This window comes from Lolium rigidum, chromosome 1, assembly GCF_022539505.1.
Source record: "Lolium rigidum isolate FL_2022 chromosome 1, APGP_CSIRO_Lrig_0.1, whole genome shotgun sequence".
Lineage (NCBI taxonomy): Eukaryota > Viridiplantae > Streptophyta > Magnoliopsida > Poales > Poaceae > Lolium > Lolium rigidum.
The window spans coordinates 354051198-354068205 of NC_061508.1; the positions used below are offsets into that span (position 1 = coordinate 354051198).

Below are 17008 nucleotides of genomic sequence, written 5' to 3' on the forward strand. Positions count from 1 at the left end.
GGTGATAACAGACTGCCATTGAGCCCGGGGTGGGGGCTTTTATAGACACCGGCATCGCCAGAAGAGGCGGGAAGATGCCAGAAGCGGCGGGAAGAAAGCGCGGTGGCATGCGAACGCGGCAACGCGTCGAGGTTGCGCAGCACAGACGAGACGTCTTGCCTGCGCACCAATAACTTTCATTGCACGGTAGGCGACGGTTAGGTTAAACATCAATGTACCGCTGACGCGTCGGTCCCGGCTCGCCTCGCTTTTCGTTGTGTTCGGCGTGTTCGAGGCGTCCCCTGTGTAGCGGGGACGGGCTCGGGACGCCGGACACCGTATTGTGTCGTGTCGGACAAAGGAGGGTTTGGGCACATGGCTGGAAACGTTTTTTATCCGACGCATCCCAAATCCCTTTGGGAACGCCGGCTGGAGATGCTCTTATGAAGTCAACATAGAAATCAGTCATACTAGGAGCAGTAATCCGATGCTTTTGAAAATATCACATCAGTAGCCATCATCTCTGAGCTTTTGTGTCAACTTCGGATATCCCTCATTTCGCAATGCATGCACTGGTTAAGCATCATGTCCAAATTTAATCATGAGTCCCAGCAGTCTGCTCATCGGCTGCTACGACGAAATAAACGAGCGGTAAGCGTATCTGACCCGGCCTTCCTCTGGTCTCTGGTGTGCCTGACCCGGCCATGACCCACCAGTAAACCCCTTGACTCTTGATCTGTGTACGCATGGGCATGGTGCTCACAACTCTAAATTCTGCACGTGCACTTGTTTTAAAAAAACTGCACATGCACCTTGACTCTCCGACCAGGCGACCACCATGACGTACATAATTATAGTTGTCAAGTACAACATTATCTACATCTAGATTTTTCTAAGAATTTTCAAAACTTTGAAATGTTGCCAAATTTTGTTTGAAAAATACCAGGTAGCCTGGGATCCAAAGTGGTTTTTTTGGGTACTAGTATATTATTAGGGATTTGTGAGAATTATCCCACCAAACCCAAAATTTCCACTTAGTTCTAATAGAATGTTTAAATCTAGTGTATTAGAATAATTTAATTCCTATTCTCTCCCTTTTTGCTAAATCCTAGTGTATTTTCCCCAATTTCCGATACACTGTTTCTATCTAGTGGATTTTTTTAGGAAACTACCTAGTGGATTGAGACTTTGAGTTTTTGTGGGTTTTTTTTTAGGAACCTGGGAGAATGTAGGGGTTTCACCCAGTCCCGCAGGGATTATCTCTCTAATCTCCACAAAACTCTAGTACCAAACAATGCTTTAGGAGCATAGCATCAATTCATCAGTATATGTAGCTAAACTCAGTTTAGAAATGAAAAGTTTACATGTTTATGCAGAACATTTCAAATCCGTCCGCAAAGTATGTCTTAACTTTGTCAAAATATGTATACGTGTTTTAGTATGTAAATGGAGACAAAGTTGAAACATCTTTTTTTCTGGACAACCGTATCCCCAACCGTGACTAAAGGTTTTTCCGCCGGCCGCATCCCTCCATAGCCCTTTAGTCCCGGTTGGTGTTACCAACCGCGACTAAAGGGGTACCCTTACGTCGCGGATGAGCCCCCTTTAGTCGCGGTTCGAATATTTCCGGGACTAATGGGGGTGGACGGAAGCCTCTTTTTCTACTAGTGTAACTTTTGTAAACGACACAAAAAAATGTCCCGTTTCATTGATATGCAGAGAGCTTTTTTTCGAAATATATGCAGAGAGGTTTAGGAATAGGGGCCAACAACTGGAAAACAAACGGCAGAGATTCTTATGGCATCCGCAGTGACATGACACACACGTTGGTGGAATGGTTGTGCGATGCTGCCCCTGACCTGACACGCACGTACGCATATATGCAAGCCCGCGCTGCACATATTCACTACACTGTCACTGTCGCTGGGAATAATTAATTAAGCGGAAATTTTGATAAGATTTTTATTTTAGTTGTGACTTCGCTTCATTGCTAGGGTATCCCTTAATCCCGTCGCAGTCGCACAACAGCAGAGATCCCTCTCGCCCGATCAGAGCTGCCATGCATGCCTATCCGTACGGTGGTTAGTTAACGATACGAATAGCTGTTTAATAGGCGGAAATTCATTTAGGGTCTAGGGTGCATATGTTCTCTCCATCCAACAAATATATTTTTAATTATAAAAAAATTAACGAATAATTCTCATGTACATCTCGATAATCTATGTGCGTCCGTACAATTTCATGAAAAAGATATAACATGTCTCACAAAAAAGATAAAACATGTCTCACAAAAAAACCTTACTTTTAGCACAAAATGTTGTCATTTTTTACGCATCCTAAAAGATAAGTCATTTTTTCATGGAAAGACTTTGTGCGCACGTTGACAAAGGGTTAAGTTCGTCAATACCCATGATGATAGATTTGAGTTTCAGGAAGAAGGACACAGGCGAATCAACAAACCGGTTAGCCAAACTAGGTGGCCGACGAGTATTTGTTATCAAGGGAGAATCACCGAGATTGTATGATGTGAAACTAGGGTTACAATGGTGTCTCGAATGATTGAATAGTCCCCTCTCGGTGGCTCCTCCCAACCATTATATAGCGGGCTAGGTCTCAGAGTCCACCTCGAGGTCGAGTTACAGTATAGGTCGGTTCACCCGATATAGATTTTGTTTTCCTAATCGTGATGTCTTCGGATTCTTCTGGATTTCTTCGTGGGTTTTCTTCTATTTCCTTCTGGGTTTTGTACCAGGGACAACAATACTTAGGACCCGATATGGTATACACATGTCACACTTAGCATGTGAAGATGTAATTTTGATTTTTCATTTAATGTTTTTATCATTTCAAAATATATAAAATATACATTTCAAAATAAAGGGACCATATGTACCGCTGAGCCAAAACATCTCTCCCCGGTAATAATTTTGTTTCGTTAGTGCATATAGCTTGTCTACTAATACTAACTAAATTGATTCTGCTGAAGCTGCTCTTGCTCGCTCTAATCAGCATATATATGATTTTCCAAACAAATATCTTAGTGCAATTGTGCTTTTCCGAACAAAATGATATGGTACTGAAATTCCCTAATACTAGTATCAATGCCACGAGAATTGGTTTCAAGGGAAGCATTGATGTCTCGGACCGTGTGGCCGTCGACATGCTTGAATTGGGATAAAGTGGAAGAAAATAATTCTATGGCGTACTTGATTTGGTTGTTTGCTTTTGATCGAAACTGTCAAGCATGTCATATATCAATTGTTGGAGTTGATCCATGCTGATGAATTTGTGCTATAAAATTAATTTCTTCGGTCGGCTTGGATTGATTAGTTCGTTATACGTTGTGACCATACATACTACCGAGTAGATTGGACGGTAGACATCGCGACCACGACCTCGATCTTTCAGATAAACTTGGCCGCCTCTTCACATCAGCCTCTGATGCAGAGAGCCACTTGGGCATGTCGACAACGCCGGATTGAACATGACTGGATGCGTTTCCAGTCTCTTCTACGCCAGATTAATCCGATAATAGATGCTATTCTGGTAACAAGGTCCAAATATATATACGAGACAATGACCAGACGCCCGTGGCATGCCAGGTTCCTAGTCTCTTTTACCACAAACAAATCTAACAATAATAAGGTCATTTTCATGGCATAAAATCCAATCATATATACGAGACAGGTGTGACTGTGATTCTATATATTTTTCTTTTTGGGGAATTCCTGTATACAAATGCACATGCTGCTTTCTACCGATCGATGTCTCCGGTTTAAATCAATTTTGTCTGTCTATGTACGCATCGCTTTAGCTAGAGGAAGCAAGCAGCACACGGTATGTGGATGGTCATGGACCGGCAATGCAACTAGGTCCATATAAAACTTAGCTCCCAAGCTTTGACCATTCCCTTCCGATGACTGGCTGTGGTGCTACTACTCGTGTGACTAATAGAAAATAAATTAAAGGAAAAACAGCTACTCGTACTGTTTTCCTAGCTATTTTTTTCCGCTTTCCGTCATGCATTGTCAAACGAATGCACGTGTGCAAGCAGACTTGACGGAAATCCTTAGGTTGCCTGATTTTTTCCTTCTATCATTAGTAGGAAAAAATAGGTTATAGGCCAAAATACACTAGTGGCACACCGACCGTGTTACCGATGGCGTGTCTGCAAAGTAGAACGCCACCAATTTAGTGAGCCTTAGTAGTCTGAGTAGTCTCAAAAAAAGGAGGTGTGGCCCACTATGCCACCGCCCACCGGTATATCTAGTATTGGTGGCATGGCCCAGACGGCCCACGGGTCGTGATATGTACACCGCCTGCGTGACCTAGTCATACTCGCTCCTCTCTCTCTCTCTCTCTCTCTCTCTCTCTCTCTCTCTCTCTCTCTCTCTCTCTCTCTCTCTCTCTCTCTCTCTCTCTCTCTCTCTCTCTCTCTCTCTCTCTCTCTCTCTCTCTCTCTCTCTCTCTCTCTCTCTCTCCATGTCTTATTTTTGGTACTTGTCTTATTTTTTAAAGTACTAAACATGTTTTACTAGTTATTGTTGGTGGCGTTTCAGTATATGGTTATTGTTGGTATTGATACATAATATTGTTGTTAGTGTTGTTGTTAAATTAAATAATGTTGATGTTACATCTCGGTTAATCGCCAACGGGGGCAACACGGAACTCGCCCTTGGGCTTGGGGGTGGGGAGAGGCGCTCTCGAGCGCCACAGAGAGGGAGCTTATCGGTGGTGTCGGTGTGGGCGGCTCCATGCTAGCGTGGCAATACTCCATGACCTCGTCGAACTCATGGCCTCTCCACCACCCCTTCATGTCCTTCGGGCCCGATTGGTACATGCCCTTGTAGCTTGTGCCCTCGTAGTTGTGACGATCCATACCAACGATGATGTTGGAGGCTTGCACCAATGGTTAATGTGTCAAGATTAGGGTTAAGGGTAGGGGCACCGACGCCGAAGAAGAATCCATGCATGTCACCTTAAATCACTTTGAATCGGGGCAGGTGGGGTCAACGGGAGGCGAGACGGTGGAGTCAGGTAAACATGCCAAATTGGAGACTTTAGTATAGTGAGAAATGTCTTTCCCTATTGCTTGTGCCTTTTAGCCCTTGCAAAGCCTTGCCACATCGCCACCCGAGATTTGGGCTCGAGGGTAGCAAGATTAGTATCTCGGAAACAAGCTTCCAATTCAGTGTATGTCGGAGACATCAGGAGTATACCACCGAGTACTTACTATCTTGGATAGTTTTTTGCCTTGCAAAGAGCAAGTCAAGATGTGCAAGGCTAGGGTTGGGGGTACCCGAAGTCGGCCAAGAATCCATGTACTTAGTGAGGCTCGGTTTGGGAGCTGCATAGTGATGTGTTGTGGTTATTTATATAATTAGTTACCGAAATCAGAAATCGAAATAGGCAGAGGCTAGTTAAATTAGCACTCAAATAGACAAAGGAAAAAGAATGAAAATGGCATCACTATGAGGATTGCAGTGTTTAGCAGCATCATCAACGGTTGTCATAGTTTGATCGGGACGAAGTCAAAGAGTGTGCGTGCATTAGAGACGACGATAAAGTTGAGAGGCCAGGTAAGTTCAAAATAAACACGATTATATAAGGAAAAAAAAAGACAAGTTGTTACAGGATAAACGACCAAAATTCCAACTTTCAAATTTGCAGGCGACTAGATTAAGCTCCCGTTGTTTGTTGCTACAGTCACGTACAAACCTTTCCTAGTTAACAAACCTGACCGAAACCGATTCCAACGCAACCGCGCGCGAGAGTCGTCAACGGCAGACGTATAAAAGTCGCGGGGCAGCCGGACTCTGGAATTCGTTAGGTGTTGTTGCGCGTCGCCGCTCCCATCGCATCGCCGCCGCCGCCGCCGCCGGCCATGCAGCTGCACGCGCGCCGGCGGCACGCCGTGGCGCGGTGCCGCGCACTGATCACCGCCGCGGCCTTCGCGCTCGCACTGGCGGCGCTCCTCTGCTTCAGCCTCGTCCCGCCCGGCGGCATGCTCGCCGCCCCCGCGCGCGCCCTGCAGCTCGTGCCGGCGCGCCGGCTCCACGTCCGCCTCGGCGCCGTCAAAGGCTACACCACAACCGCAACCGCCACGCCGGACACCGGTGGTCGTCGCGCCACGAAGGCGCAGCCGGACGCGGCCGTGCTGCTCCCGGACTGGGAGGCGCTCGTCCTGCTCCGCGCCGACGCCGCCGACGCGGCGGGAAACGTGACGTGCAGGTTCCGTGGCGGGGCGACGTCCCCGGCGCGCGCGCTCGGGAGTCTACCGGCGCCCGGGAGGTCCGGCCGCCGCGCGTACGCCTGCGTCGTGCCCGAGCCGGCGCGGAGGCACAAGACGCTCCCCGCGCCGCAGCTCGTGATCGCCTCCTCGTCGACGTCGAAGAGGACCGTGGGTGCTGCCCGTGGTGGTGGCCGGTCGACCGAGATGCTGCGCTGGAGCGGGCGGCTGGTGTACGAGTCCGCCGTGGTGGACGGCGGCGACGTGCTCGTCTTCGCCAAGGGCGTCAACCCGCGCCAAGGCGTCAACCGCCCGGCCTCCGATATCCAGTGCGTGTACTACCGTGCGGCCAGCGGCGCCAACGGCGACCACGTTGTAGCCACGCTACCGGCGGCCACCTCGGCGCAGCAGGTCTTCAGGTGCCCGCCTCCGCCTATGCCGGTGCAGCAGGAATCCCTGGAGCTCCGCGTCACGCTCGCCATCACCGGCCAGGAGCCACTCCCGTCTTTGGCCGTCTACAATCCGCCGCGTCCAGGCTCGTCGACGGCATCACCGGAGAAGAAGCTCATCTGCGCCTGCACCATGGTCCGCGACGTGGCCAAGTTCCTACCGGAGTGGGTGGTCTACCACGCGGCAGTGGGCGTGGACCGGTTCTACCTCTACGACAACGGGAGCGAAGACGACCTGGCAGACCAGGTCCACCACCTCAACGCAGCCGGGCACGACGTCTCCACCGTGGCGTGGCCCTGGACCAAGGCCCAGGAGGCCGGGTTCTCCCACGGCGCCGCGGCGCACCGCCACTCGTGCCAGTGGATGGCCTTCGTCGACGTCGACGAGTTCATCTTCTCCCCGCACTGGAACCAATCCGAGAACAACCCGGACAAGTCCACCATGCTCCGGTCGGTGGTGTCGTCGGTCCAGCCAGACATCGGCCAGGTGTCGTTGGGCTGCGCCGACTTCGGGCCCTCGGGTCGGACCTCGAACCCGGAGGAAGGGGTCACGCAGGGCTACACGTGCCGGAGGCGAACCCAGGAGCGGCACAAGTCGCTCCTCCGGCTCGACGCGGTGGACGGCTCGCTGGTCAACTCCATCCACCACTTCGCGCTCCGGCCCGGTTTCCGAGGTGAGTGGAACAAACAAGTCCGAGTGAACCACTACAAGTACCAAGCGTGGGAGGAGTTCAAGGTGAAGTTCCGGCGCCGGGTGTCGACGTACGTGGCGGACTGGACCGACCCGGTGAACCTCAAGTCCAAGGACCGGACCCCGGGATTAGGGTTTGAGGCCGTCGAACCGGTCGGTTGGACGCACAAGTTTTGCGAGGTGAATGACACTCTGCTCCGAGACGCGACGCGGAGATGGTTCGGCGCTGGGTTTAGGAATGGACCGGCACAAGCACATCATAGAGGATACACGTACGTACAAAATTAGGAGAAGCATCACCGATTCTTTCAACGTAACTGTACAAACATTATTGGTAGGACACGATCTCTTTCTTGCTGCAGCTGACTAGAGGATGTACAAAAGCCTTATTGATTTTGACAATATATATATACCCTGATATATACTATAATGGTTTACATGTTGCTTGATCCGATCTGAGCAAGGCAGGCACATCTTTTTACACGGAGATTGCTTGAGATGACAAATTGAACAGCTAGTGGTCATAGATTGCTCCACCAAGCAAACTGTGCATAACAGTTTATCTTTTGTACATGATGCCAAATGTGTTATGGTTTTCATCGCATCAAGATTTCGTCTGTATTCTTCTAATTGCACGCTGGGGGTCTCCGATGACATTTTGATAGTTAGATACTACATATTCTTAAATTCTCTATAAAGGGGTAAAACTTTAGCAGCTCACTATTCTAGTTAATATCCATCTGAAAACTGATGGATAACACTGAGAGCATAAATAAAACAAAACGTGGATGCTTTTGAGAAGGTTCTTGGACGCAAAGAGGAGCCTCAAAGAGAGCATCATATTCCAAACTGTTCATATTAGTGTTCTCGCTTCTTCTGCCTAAAGAAGTAAAGAATACTTTCAGAACCTGTTGTCTCTTTGCAAAAATCTCTTTCAGAAATGACACTAAAAGGGCTGTGACTTTGGTACATTATTATTATTATCAGATTAGTTTTTTTTTCATAAAAGAGACTAGGAACATGGCATATCACACGCGTCTGGTCATTGTCTCGTACATATAGTTGGATCTTGTTACGATAATGACGTTGCCATTATCATCAGATTAATATGTGACAGAAGACACTGGAAACGCATCTTGTCAACTGGCATGGACAATACCCGTTGTCAGCTGCCCACATCCATAAGCCGGCAAATCGACATGTCCAAGTGGCTCTGGATCAGAGGCTGTTGTGAAGGGGCGGCGAAGTTTCTTTTTATCAATTTCAGGGTAGACACTAGACAGTATGGTTAACGGTTGGGATCGGGCGGTTGCGTGGCAGGACGTCTGCCGCCTAATCGAGGATGGCTGCGATGGAAAAATCTATCCAAAAATCTGGTCCCATTTTCAGGTCGACATCTTTGCCCTGAAAGATATTCTCCTGGCATTGACACCCTCGTATAATTTCAGTTGCACATCAGTTCGGGAAAGCATCTGCAGTTTTGAGTACTCTAGCATATTTGTTTGAAAAATTAAAGGACATGCAAACTACAAACTGGATGTCTGCAAACTACAAAAACTGACTAATTAAGCTTGCCACCGAGTAACCTAGCAAAAGTTGCCTAGATGTAAGATAGCTTCTCATTTTCACTAGTAGAAAAGAGGCCTTCTATCCCAACCAATTAGTCTCTAAATACTTTGGTCCGAGACTAATGGGGTCTTTAGTCCAGATTCTGCTGGGGAAACTGGACTAAAGGGCAATGGCAGGCTGCGGCCGGCGCATGCCTTTACCAACCGGGACTAAAGGTCTACCCTTTAGTCTCGGTTGGTGTCCCCAACCGGGACTAAAGGTTTTTTTTGGGTTTTTTACTCACCACGCACCCTTCACCCCCCCCCGCCGCCCGTGGATCGCCTTTTTTGCTTTGTAAAATACAAAAGAAAATGATAGAAAATTCAAAAAATAATTTTTTTCAGATTCTTGTATGTTATGCAACCTACTATTCGGTGAAATTAAGATATTCGAATTTTGACTTCTTTTGCAATTTTTTTAAAAATGGTAAAACCGTATTAACTTTTGCATACGACGTCGGGGAAAACGTATAATATATCAAAATCATCGTGGTAAAAGTTACATCCGAATTCACCGGGATTTACCCGGTTAGCCAATTTTTAGATTCTCAAAATTCCAAATAAAAATACGAAAGCAGGAAGATTTTAGTTTTTGCTATAAATTACGGATTATATATTATTTTTTCAAAAAATTAAAATTAATAATTGCATCCTACATGAAGATTACTGTTACTTTTATCCAATTTTTAGATTTTCAAATTTTTAGCTTTTAGGTTTGGCAAAAAAATAAGTATTTAAAATTTTAAAAATTTAAAATAAAATACAAATTTAAAAGTTAATGTTTATTTATTTATTCAAGATTATTATTACATCATTACTTTTGTTTATTAAAAAAATTATTTGAAATTCAAACAATAAAGAAATATGACATCGACCAACATGTTAATAGGATTGATATGATACTAGTATCACATACATGCGCGCGAAACACTTGGATGTGGGACGGGATGGAACTCGAAAGTTAAGAGTCCTAGTGCTAGTGCTAGAGTAGTGGGAGGATGAAGTTTGATCACGAGTAAGTAATTTGACTAGAGATAATTGTAGTTAGAGACTGAACTATGCAAATAACTGAAATAATAGAAATTCTGAAAAAATAGAAAAAAAGGAGTTGAAAGAAATTAGAAAAAAATAAAATAACTTTTTTTCACCTGGAAGCATTTTTGCCTCGACTTACGCAGCCCATGTGGATGGACCTTTATCCCCGGTTTTTAAGCAACCGGGACTAAAGAGGATGGGCTTTAGTCTCGGGTATTTAGTCCCGGTTGCACAACCGGAACTAAAACCCCTTGTGAACCGGGACTAAAGATCATTTTTCTACTAGTGTTTGTTAATTAACCACACCGCCTTGATAAGCATGCATAGAAGCTCTGGTCGGACGAGAGGGATCTCTGCTGTTCTGCGACGGGAGTAAGAGTATCCCGAGTAATCAAGCAAAGTTTCGATCAAGAAATACAACGAAAATAATTACTAATCAGACAAATTAGCTTAATCAATTTGTCCCAGCGACAGTGACAGTGTGGTGAATATGTGCAGCGCAGGCTTACACATATCCGTGCGTGCGTCCCAGGTCAGGTCTTGGTTCAATCTGATTTTACATTCTTCTTATTCACTTGTGCATGCTCTTGACCATCATATTTTTTGTGTGGAGTGATTTATTAGGACATCTTGTTTCATGTTCACGCAAATCATCATATCTTGATCGCTAATATTGAAGGAGATACTTTTGCTCCAAAAGATATATTCTTCCACTAGTCACTTCTGCAAGAGTTAACTATTACAACTTTTAAAAAACTAGTAATTATCAAGTTAAAAATAAATGACACAGTTTTACCGGTGTGCTATACTTAATTGACATGCAGTTTCTACCAAAAATGTTGCAGGCCAGGGTGGTTTTTTAGTTCCATAAATCTAACCTGATAAATAATTTCGCTTAAATGCTCCAGTTCTAAGCCGACTTTGCATTTTGGTTATATATAATAGTTTGTCCTGCCCAAGATTTGAATATTAATATAAAATTCTACACCATTAAGATTTGAATATAATTTTGGCCTTTTTTGTTGGCTTAATCACATTTTTAAAAAACTTAACTTGGTCTCATCTTTACCATCGTCTCCAATGCCACAACTATCTGATCTGGCCCCGATCCAACTATGGACATCGTTGATCCATTTGTTTCACACCTCTATTCTTATGGGGTTGTGTTTGCATTGCTGTATATTGTGATAATATTGTTTGTGAAACATTTTTTCCTGTTTAGGTTATGTTTAACCACTTCATGTATTCTTTTATCTCTAGTTCAATGCAAACGATTACATAATAAGCACAACATCTCCATCTAGCCTTGTCTCCACCCTCGCCGCGCTATCTTCCTTAACCTAACTAGTGTCCCTCCCTTTAACGCTAACCACCACAAGCTTCACGCCATCCTTGTCTTATCCACGGTCCAGAAATTAATCTACTGAAGAAAACTAATATACCTTGCAAGTTGCATGTAACAGAAGAATGACGAACATGTCAAACATTTAATTTTCATCTAGTCTCCAACGAATTTGCGCATGCTCGTTAGCATGGCGACTTAATGCATGGGGGGAAGGAAAAAACATCTAAAAATTAGGAAAACAAAGAATTTATTTTCTTTCCATTGTTCACATGACTTCTAGCACTACAGCCGTCGTCGATCGCAAAGGAACGGTCAAAGTTTGGGAGCTAAGCTGCGAAACTGCTTGGATATGGATTTTTTTTATCTTCGGTGTATATGATGCCTTTATATAAAATGCATTTTAAGAATATTAAAAAAACAAAGTATTTTTTTTAAATGCGCATATCCTACGTGCTCACGAAGTCGTTTAAAGAAAACCAAATTTTAAGTAACTGGTGAAATTTTTTTTTTGGTGCTAATAAAAAAAAGACCACCAGGGCGGAGACCGGGGCATCGGTATTAAGGGTAGAATGTATGTGAGGACCGGAGCTAAACCACGCGAAATATTACACCCACGTGATTCGAACTCTGGCCAGCCAAGAGACGCCACTTCTACGCTCTAGCCAGTGAGCTACTAGCTCATGCAATTGTTTCTAATCAGGCTATTTGTGAGGCATTTTTTTTATAAAGGCCACGGAAAATTTCAGTTTTCTTACGAAATATTAAGCGAGCACATAGGATGTGGAGTTATATGAGCTAAAAACAATCCAAAAAATTTACCTTTTAAAATTTATTCCTTGGATAAAGAGAAAACAAGCAGATGAGATCAAAAGTGCATTTCCGACCTGTTTACACAATCTTCTATTTGGCGTGTACTAGTACCTAGATGGGTAATCGAGATTCATCGGCGTAGCGATCGGAGAGGTCGATCGACTGAAAGCAACCAGGCACACCTGCCACGTACATATGTTCGCATTTTGTGGTACGAAAATGGCATTATATATTCCAGATTGTTATTACTCCATAAAAGTGACTGGAAATACATCCAGTCACAGTCAATCGGGCGCTGTCAGCTGCTCCCATATCCCTACAATGCTGGCAATCGACTTGCCCAAGTGGCTGATGTGAAGAAGCTTATGTTGAAAATATCCAGTGGCGATTGTGTGATTGATTGGGCGCCCAATCGAGAGTATGTATGGCGTATGCGTGTGTGTGGGTGATTGGGCGGGCCATGCAGAAAATTCAAGGCGTAGAGACGCAGGTACGAGCTAGTTAAGCGCCGCACACATTCGGATGCCATGCTTGTATCCACAAGTCGGATAGCTCCCGACATCGATATTTGGTATGGAATATGTTCTTGTGGCTTCCATATTTTCGTGGGCTACGTCGTTGTTTAGAAGTTAAGACACTATTTGGTGCAAAGAATTTGTATAGAAAACTTGTAGGGTTATTAAAGTTTGTAAGAACTTTCCAATGATGGTTGTTTGATTTATAAGATTGATATTTATAAGAATTTTTTCTAAGCAATCAATTTGCACTAGACTCTATAAAAAAAATCTAACATCCACTAATACCTCCTTTTGACAATCCTTAGCTTTTTCTGTGGTGGAATCAAATAAAAATTGGTTCATATGATATGTCATTACAATCCTTTCTTGTTGCTACTTTTTTTTCCATCCTGCTAAACAAACGAACCCTACAGCAGATGGTGATTTTTTTAAAAAAGAAATAGCGTATTTTATTAATAGAAAAATCAAGTTACATGAGTAAACAAACGTAGAAACTAACATACATGCCATGCAAAAAAGGGTTGTCCTAGAAAATTTGCAGAAAAAAATCCTAAAGGATAGAAGATACAAAACTATCCATAGGCTTTCATGCGCTCGCGGAAGCCAGCGTTCGTCGCCGAACTCCAACGCCTTCTAGACTTGTGTTGGAAGAGACACCGAGCCTCCAAAATTTCCAAATCCAAAAGAGCATCATTACCAAAAAAATCTTTGTGAGTTGATGAACATGCTCGTTGCAAGCAACGAGGCACATGTCATTGTGGCACGTCGACCATGGACGTTCCCGTGCTATCTTGGACCAAGATCCACTGCACCCAACGACGAAGTAGGGGAATAACGATAGAATCACCACCTCCGGACCAACATCCTTGCTCCAGAGTATCCACCTCGCTCCGCCCCGAGCGTGACCGTGGATAACGATGAACATCAGCGACACGTCGAGAAACAGGTCTCGCCAGACTAGAAGAAATGTCGAGAAGACCATGCCGCCTATCTGAAAGACCAACAACTACACGTTGCCATTAAGGTCGCCGCCGGTGTAGGAGTAGAGTTGAGGCAGATTCATTTGCTCAAACGATACTCCCACCACCCCAATGAGACACCATAGCTGACAAGCCCTAAACCCTAACTACATAACGGTGGAACGAGATCCCCCTCGCTCCTGCCGCCAGAGCAGCAAGTGGAGGGAGAGGGGATCAACGCCCTGCCCGGTGGAGATTAGAAGGAATATGGTGTCCATGGCCTCTGTCGCTAAACTGAGGGAGGCGCGAAACGGTTGCTCACAGCGGCTGGTGATTAGGGGAAGCTCGGACCATGAGTTTACGGAATATTCAGACCAGAACAGAACAATGAAACATAGTCTTATGATCAGAACAAAAAATATTAGACCCACATAATGAATAATTGATCACGAAGACAACGTGGTGAATATCTGCAGAGTGGGGGCATTCACAAATGCGAGCGTGTGCGTCAGGTCAAGGTCATGATCAGAATCGCACATCATCCTACCAACTTGTAAACCAGCCGTACCGTGTGTCGCTCAAAAGCAGCACATGGCCTTACATATTGTCTGTTTGGTGGCATTCGGACACATACCCTGATGTGGACGCGTGCCCCAAACAGACCACCCGTCTATTTGTACTTTTCTAAAAACATTTAAATTCAAAGAAAAACAAAATTAGTAAAAGCAGTTTGAATATATACAATGAAATTTGAAGCAAAACAAAGGCCAAATTTCATAGCTCGGGCTTGGCTGGCGGTAGGGCTAGGATACCCGGTATGTGGGCTCGTGCGCCTGCGACACCATGAAATGGTTTCGGCCAAAGCCATAGTGGAATGAGCTAGCCTCCCAATCGTCGCGCCTCGACATCTTTCTAGATGTAGTGTCGACGGAGGTGGCAAGACAAAGGCGACGGAGCCGGCCCAATGGCATGCATGGGCTAGATAAGGGACAGGGTCGGGCATGGTAGGTAGGGTAGGTATAGTTGTAGCCATGTCACGTTTTTTTCTCCAACAGAGGCGCCAATCGAGGTGGGATGGAGACGACCTACCAAGGATCGCGAACTCACCCCCGAAACTAATGATCTAACCATGCAAAAAAGCGTTGTTGTGCGGTGTCTTTTTTGCAAATTACTGAGAAGTGTTACACAAGGCATTCATTGCTTCCTTTTTAAGAGTAGAGATAACCAAACCTGGTGGAACTGATCGACCAACACAATTAGCATCTTAACAACTGCCAAAAGTTAGCATCAAAATGAAATAACACTCGATCAACCCAATACAGAGTAACAAATGGATCCACATGTCAAACGTTAGCAACATGAGATCAACGACTAGTAAACAAAGAATGAACAGTTGTAGCTTTTGCAGTTCAAAATCAAAATAAATGCAGCTTCCGAGTTCTAGGGAGACACAAAAAGAATTTTTTGCTTTGGTACAGGTCATTTTAATTATAATTTTCTATTTATATCTATACCTAATAATAAAGAAAATAAGGTTTCTTGTTGGTCCGTTTGTTTTTAGCCCTAATTTTTTATCCAAATTACAGAGATGCCACCGCTTTAGTTGAAAAAACGATTCGCGGTGTCCGTCGCGCAAGACGATCAGCCCCCGTCGACTGGTTGGTTGGCCCTGGTCCAGCAGCCCAAACGTCGAGCGCTACAAAGGCCGGCCCAGGTCAATCGATCAGCAGGTCCTGGTGTCGTACTGATTCATGCGATCGATTTCTGAGCTTAAACCGTGTCATACTCGATTCGGCCCGGCATCCCCTATAAAGGAACATACTGTACACGCTATTGGTGGAGCGGGAGCGAGTGCGCGTTGAGGCAGAGCACGCTTGGTAGAGGCCGGCGTCGGGGGCATGCAAGGCGCTAGGCGTGATCAGCGACGCTTGGTACCTGACCATTGTTGTGAAGCGGTAGGCACTGTCTCCACGGTCGACGTTCCTGGGATACCAATGTGTCTACCCATGCATCATGCTTTAAAGTGCAGTTCCAAGATGATTTGGACTTCGATCTGAACCACGCCATCGTATGCTATTGATTCACTCACAAGCAGTTGAACAACACTAGGCTGCAGCAATAGGTAGCATCTCCTTTTTCTTTTTGTTGCTACTGGGCATGTACATCGTTGTAAGGATAGGGGACCACATCAGCAAATTGGATCGGTTTTTGTTCAAAATTTGATTGGAGAGGATGAACGTACTGCAACATTAATACCGCTCACACTTCTCCATGGCCAGTCTCATGAATCAAGTTCTGGAAATTGGTGCTTGGATCTGCGCTGCCGCCGGATCGATTTGGTGGCCACCGACGTGCGACTCGGCACTGCATCCGGGATCCACACCGTACCGACCCGGAGCGGGGACCGACACACTTTCCTGCTACCACCGCCAATGGCTGATCTACTCTCTAGCGGGTTTGGTCGCAACGGATATTGAGCATCTAAATTGGGCTTGGCCCTTTTCCATTTTCCTATTTTTTTCCTAGCTGATATATGGGTTGGGCCAAATCTAGGGGTGGGCCTCACCCCACCCTTCCACCCACCCGGCTCCGCCACCGCCACTGCCCGTCGATACAGGTTGTTAGGCTCATTCTATGGCGGCTCGCGGAGGAACGCCACCGCTATCCCCATACAGATGGCACTTGTATAGACCGACGGTTCCTCGAGATAGGAAGCATCAAGGTGAATTCGAGGAAGTTGAGGGACGGAGGGGAGGATGGTGCCGGTGAGCAAAAAAAGGGGTGGTGCTAGGGGCCAATGAGCAAGGGTGGGGCAGAGCCATGCGTTGGTGATGGGTGGAGGCGGCGATTCGACGCGTAGCTAGGAGTGTTAGTGCACGTCGGAAATTCTCCCCATGATAGATCAGGCTGATAAATGGAACGAATCAATAGGGACACCGCTGGTTTTCCGTACCCAAAAATAGCTATATCATATAAAATTCAACCCGTAGCAACGCACGGGCAAATTTCCTAGTAATACTAACTCATTTTGATAGCGGTCAGAAACAAGAAACACAGACACACAAAAAACTGTGATTTTGGTACAGCCCATTTTATAGCGTAAAGGGCTGTCCGAGTCCTTCAAAATACAACAGACTGAGCCAAGCCCAATTTGTAATACTGAGTTATGGGCCAGATGGACTAATGTTAACTGGGTCAGACCAGTATTGCATCTTCACATTTTTCACTAATTTCTCAAAACACCCTAAAAACACTAATTTCTCAAAACGGAAAAAGCTCAAGAGTATTACTCCATTAGAACCTTAGGCGCGCGTTGCTATCATGTTTGTAATACTCAAATAAAAATACATCCGCAATTATAACAGCTAAATTTATTACTAATAAAG

At 45.4% G+C, this 17008-nt stretch overlaps 1 protein-coding gene across 1 annotated transcript; it reads left to right on the plus strand.

Moving 5' to 3' along the window:
• The first annotated feature begins 5702 nt into the window (after positions 1-5702).
• Positions 5703-7636, plus strand: LOC124665438 (glycosyltransferase family 92 protein Os08g0121900-like). Its single transcript, XM_047202858.1, has one exon. The coding sequence runs from the start codon at positions 5864-5866 to the stop codon at positions 7634-7636; it is 1773 nt and encodes a 590-aa protein (XP_047058814.1). The 5' UTR covers positions 5703-5863.
• The last annotated feature ends 9372 nt before the right edge of the window (positions 7637-17008 follow it).

What these genes read in the sequence shown, in the direction of transcription:
- LOC124665438 (XM_047202858.1), top strand. Translation starts at nt 5,864, where the DNA reads ATGCAGCTGCACGCGCGCCGGCGGCACGCCGTGGCGCGGTGCCGCGCA.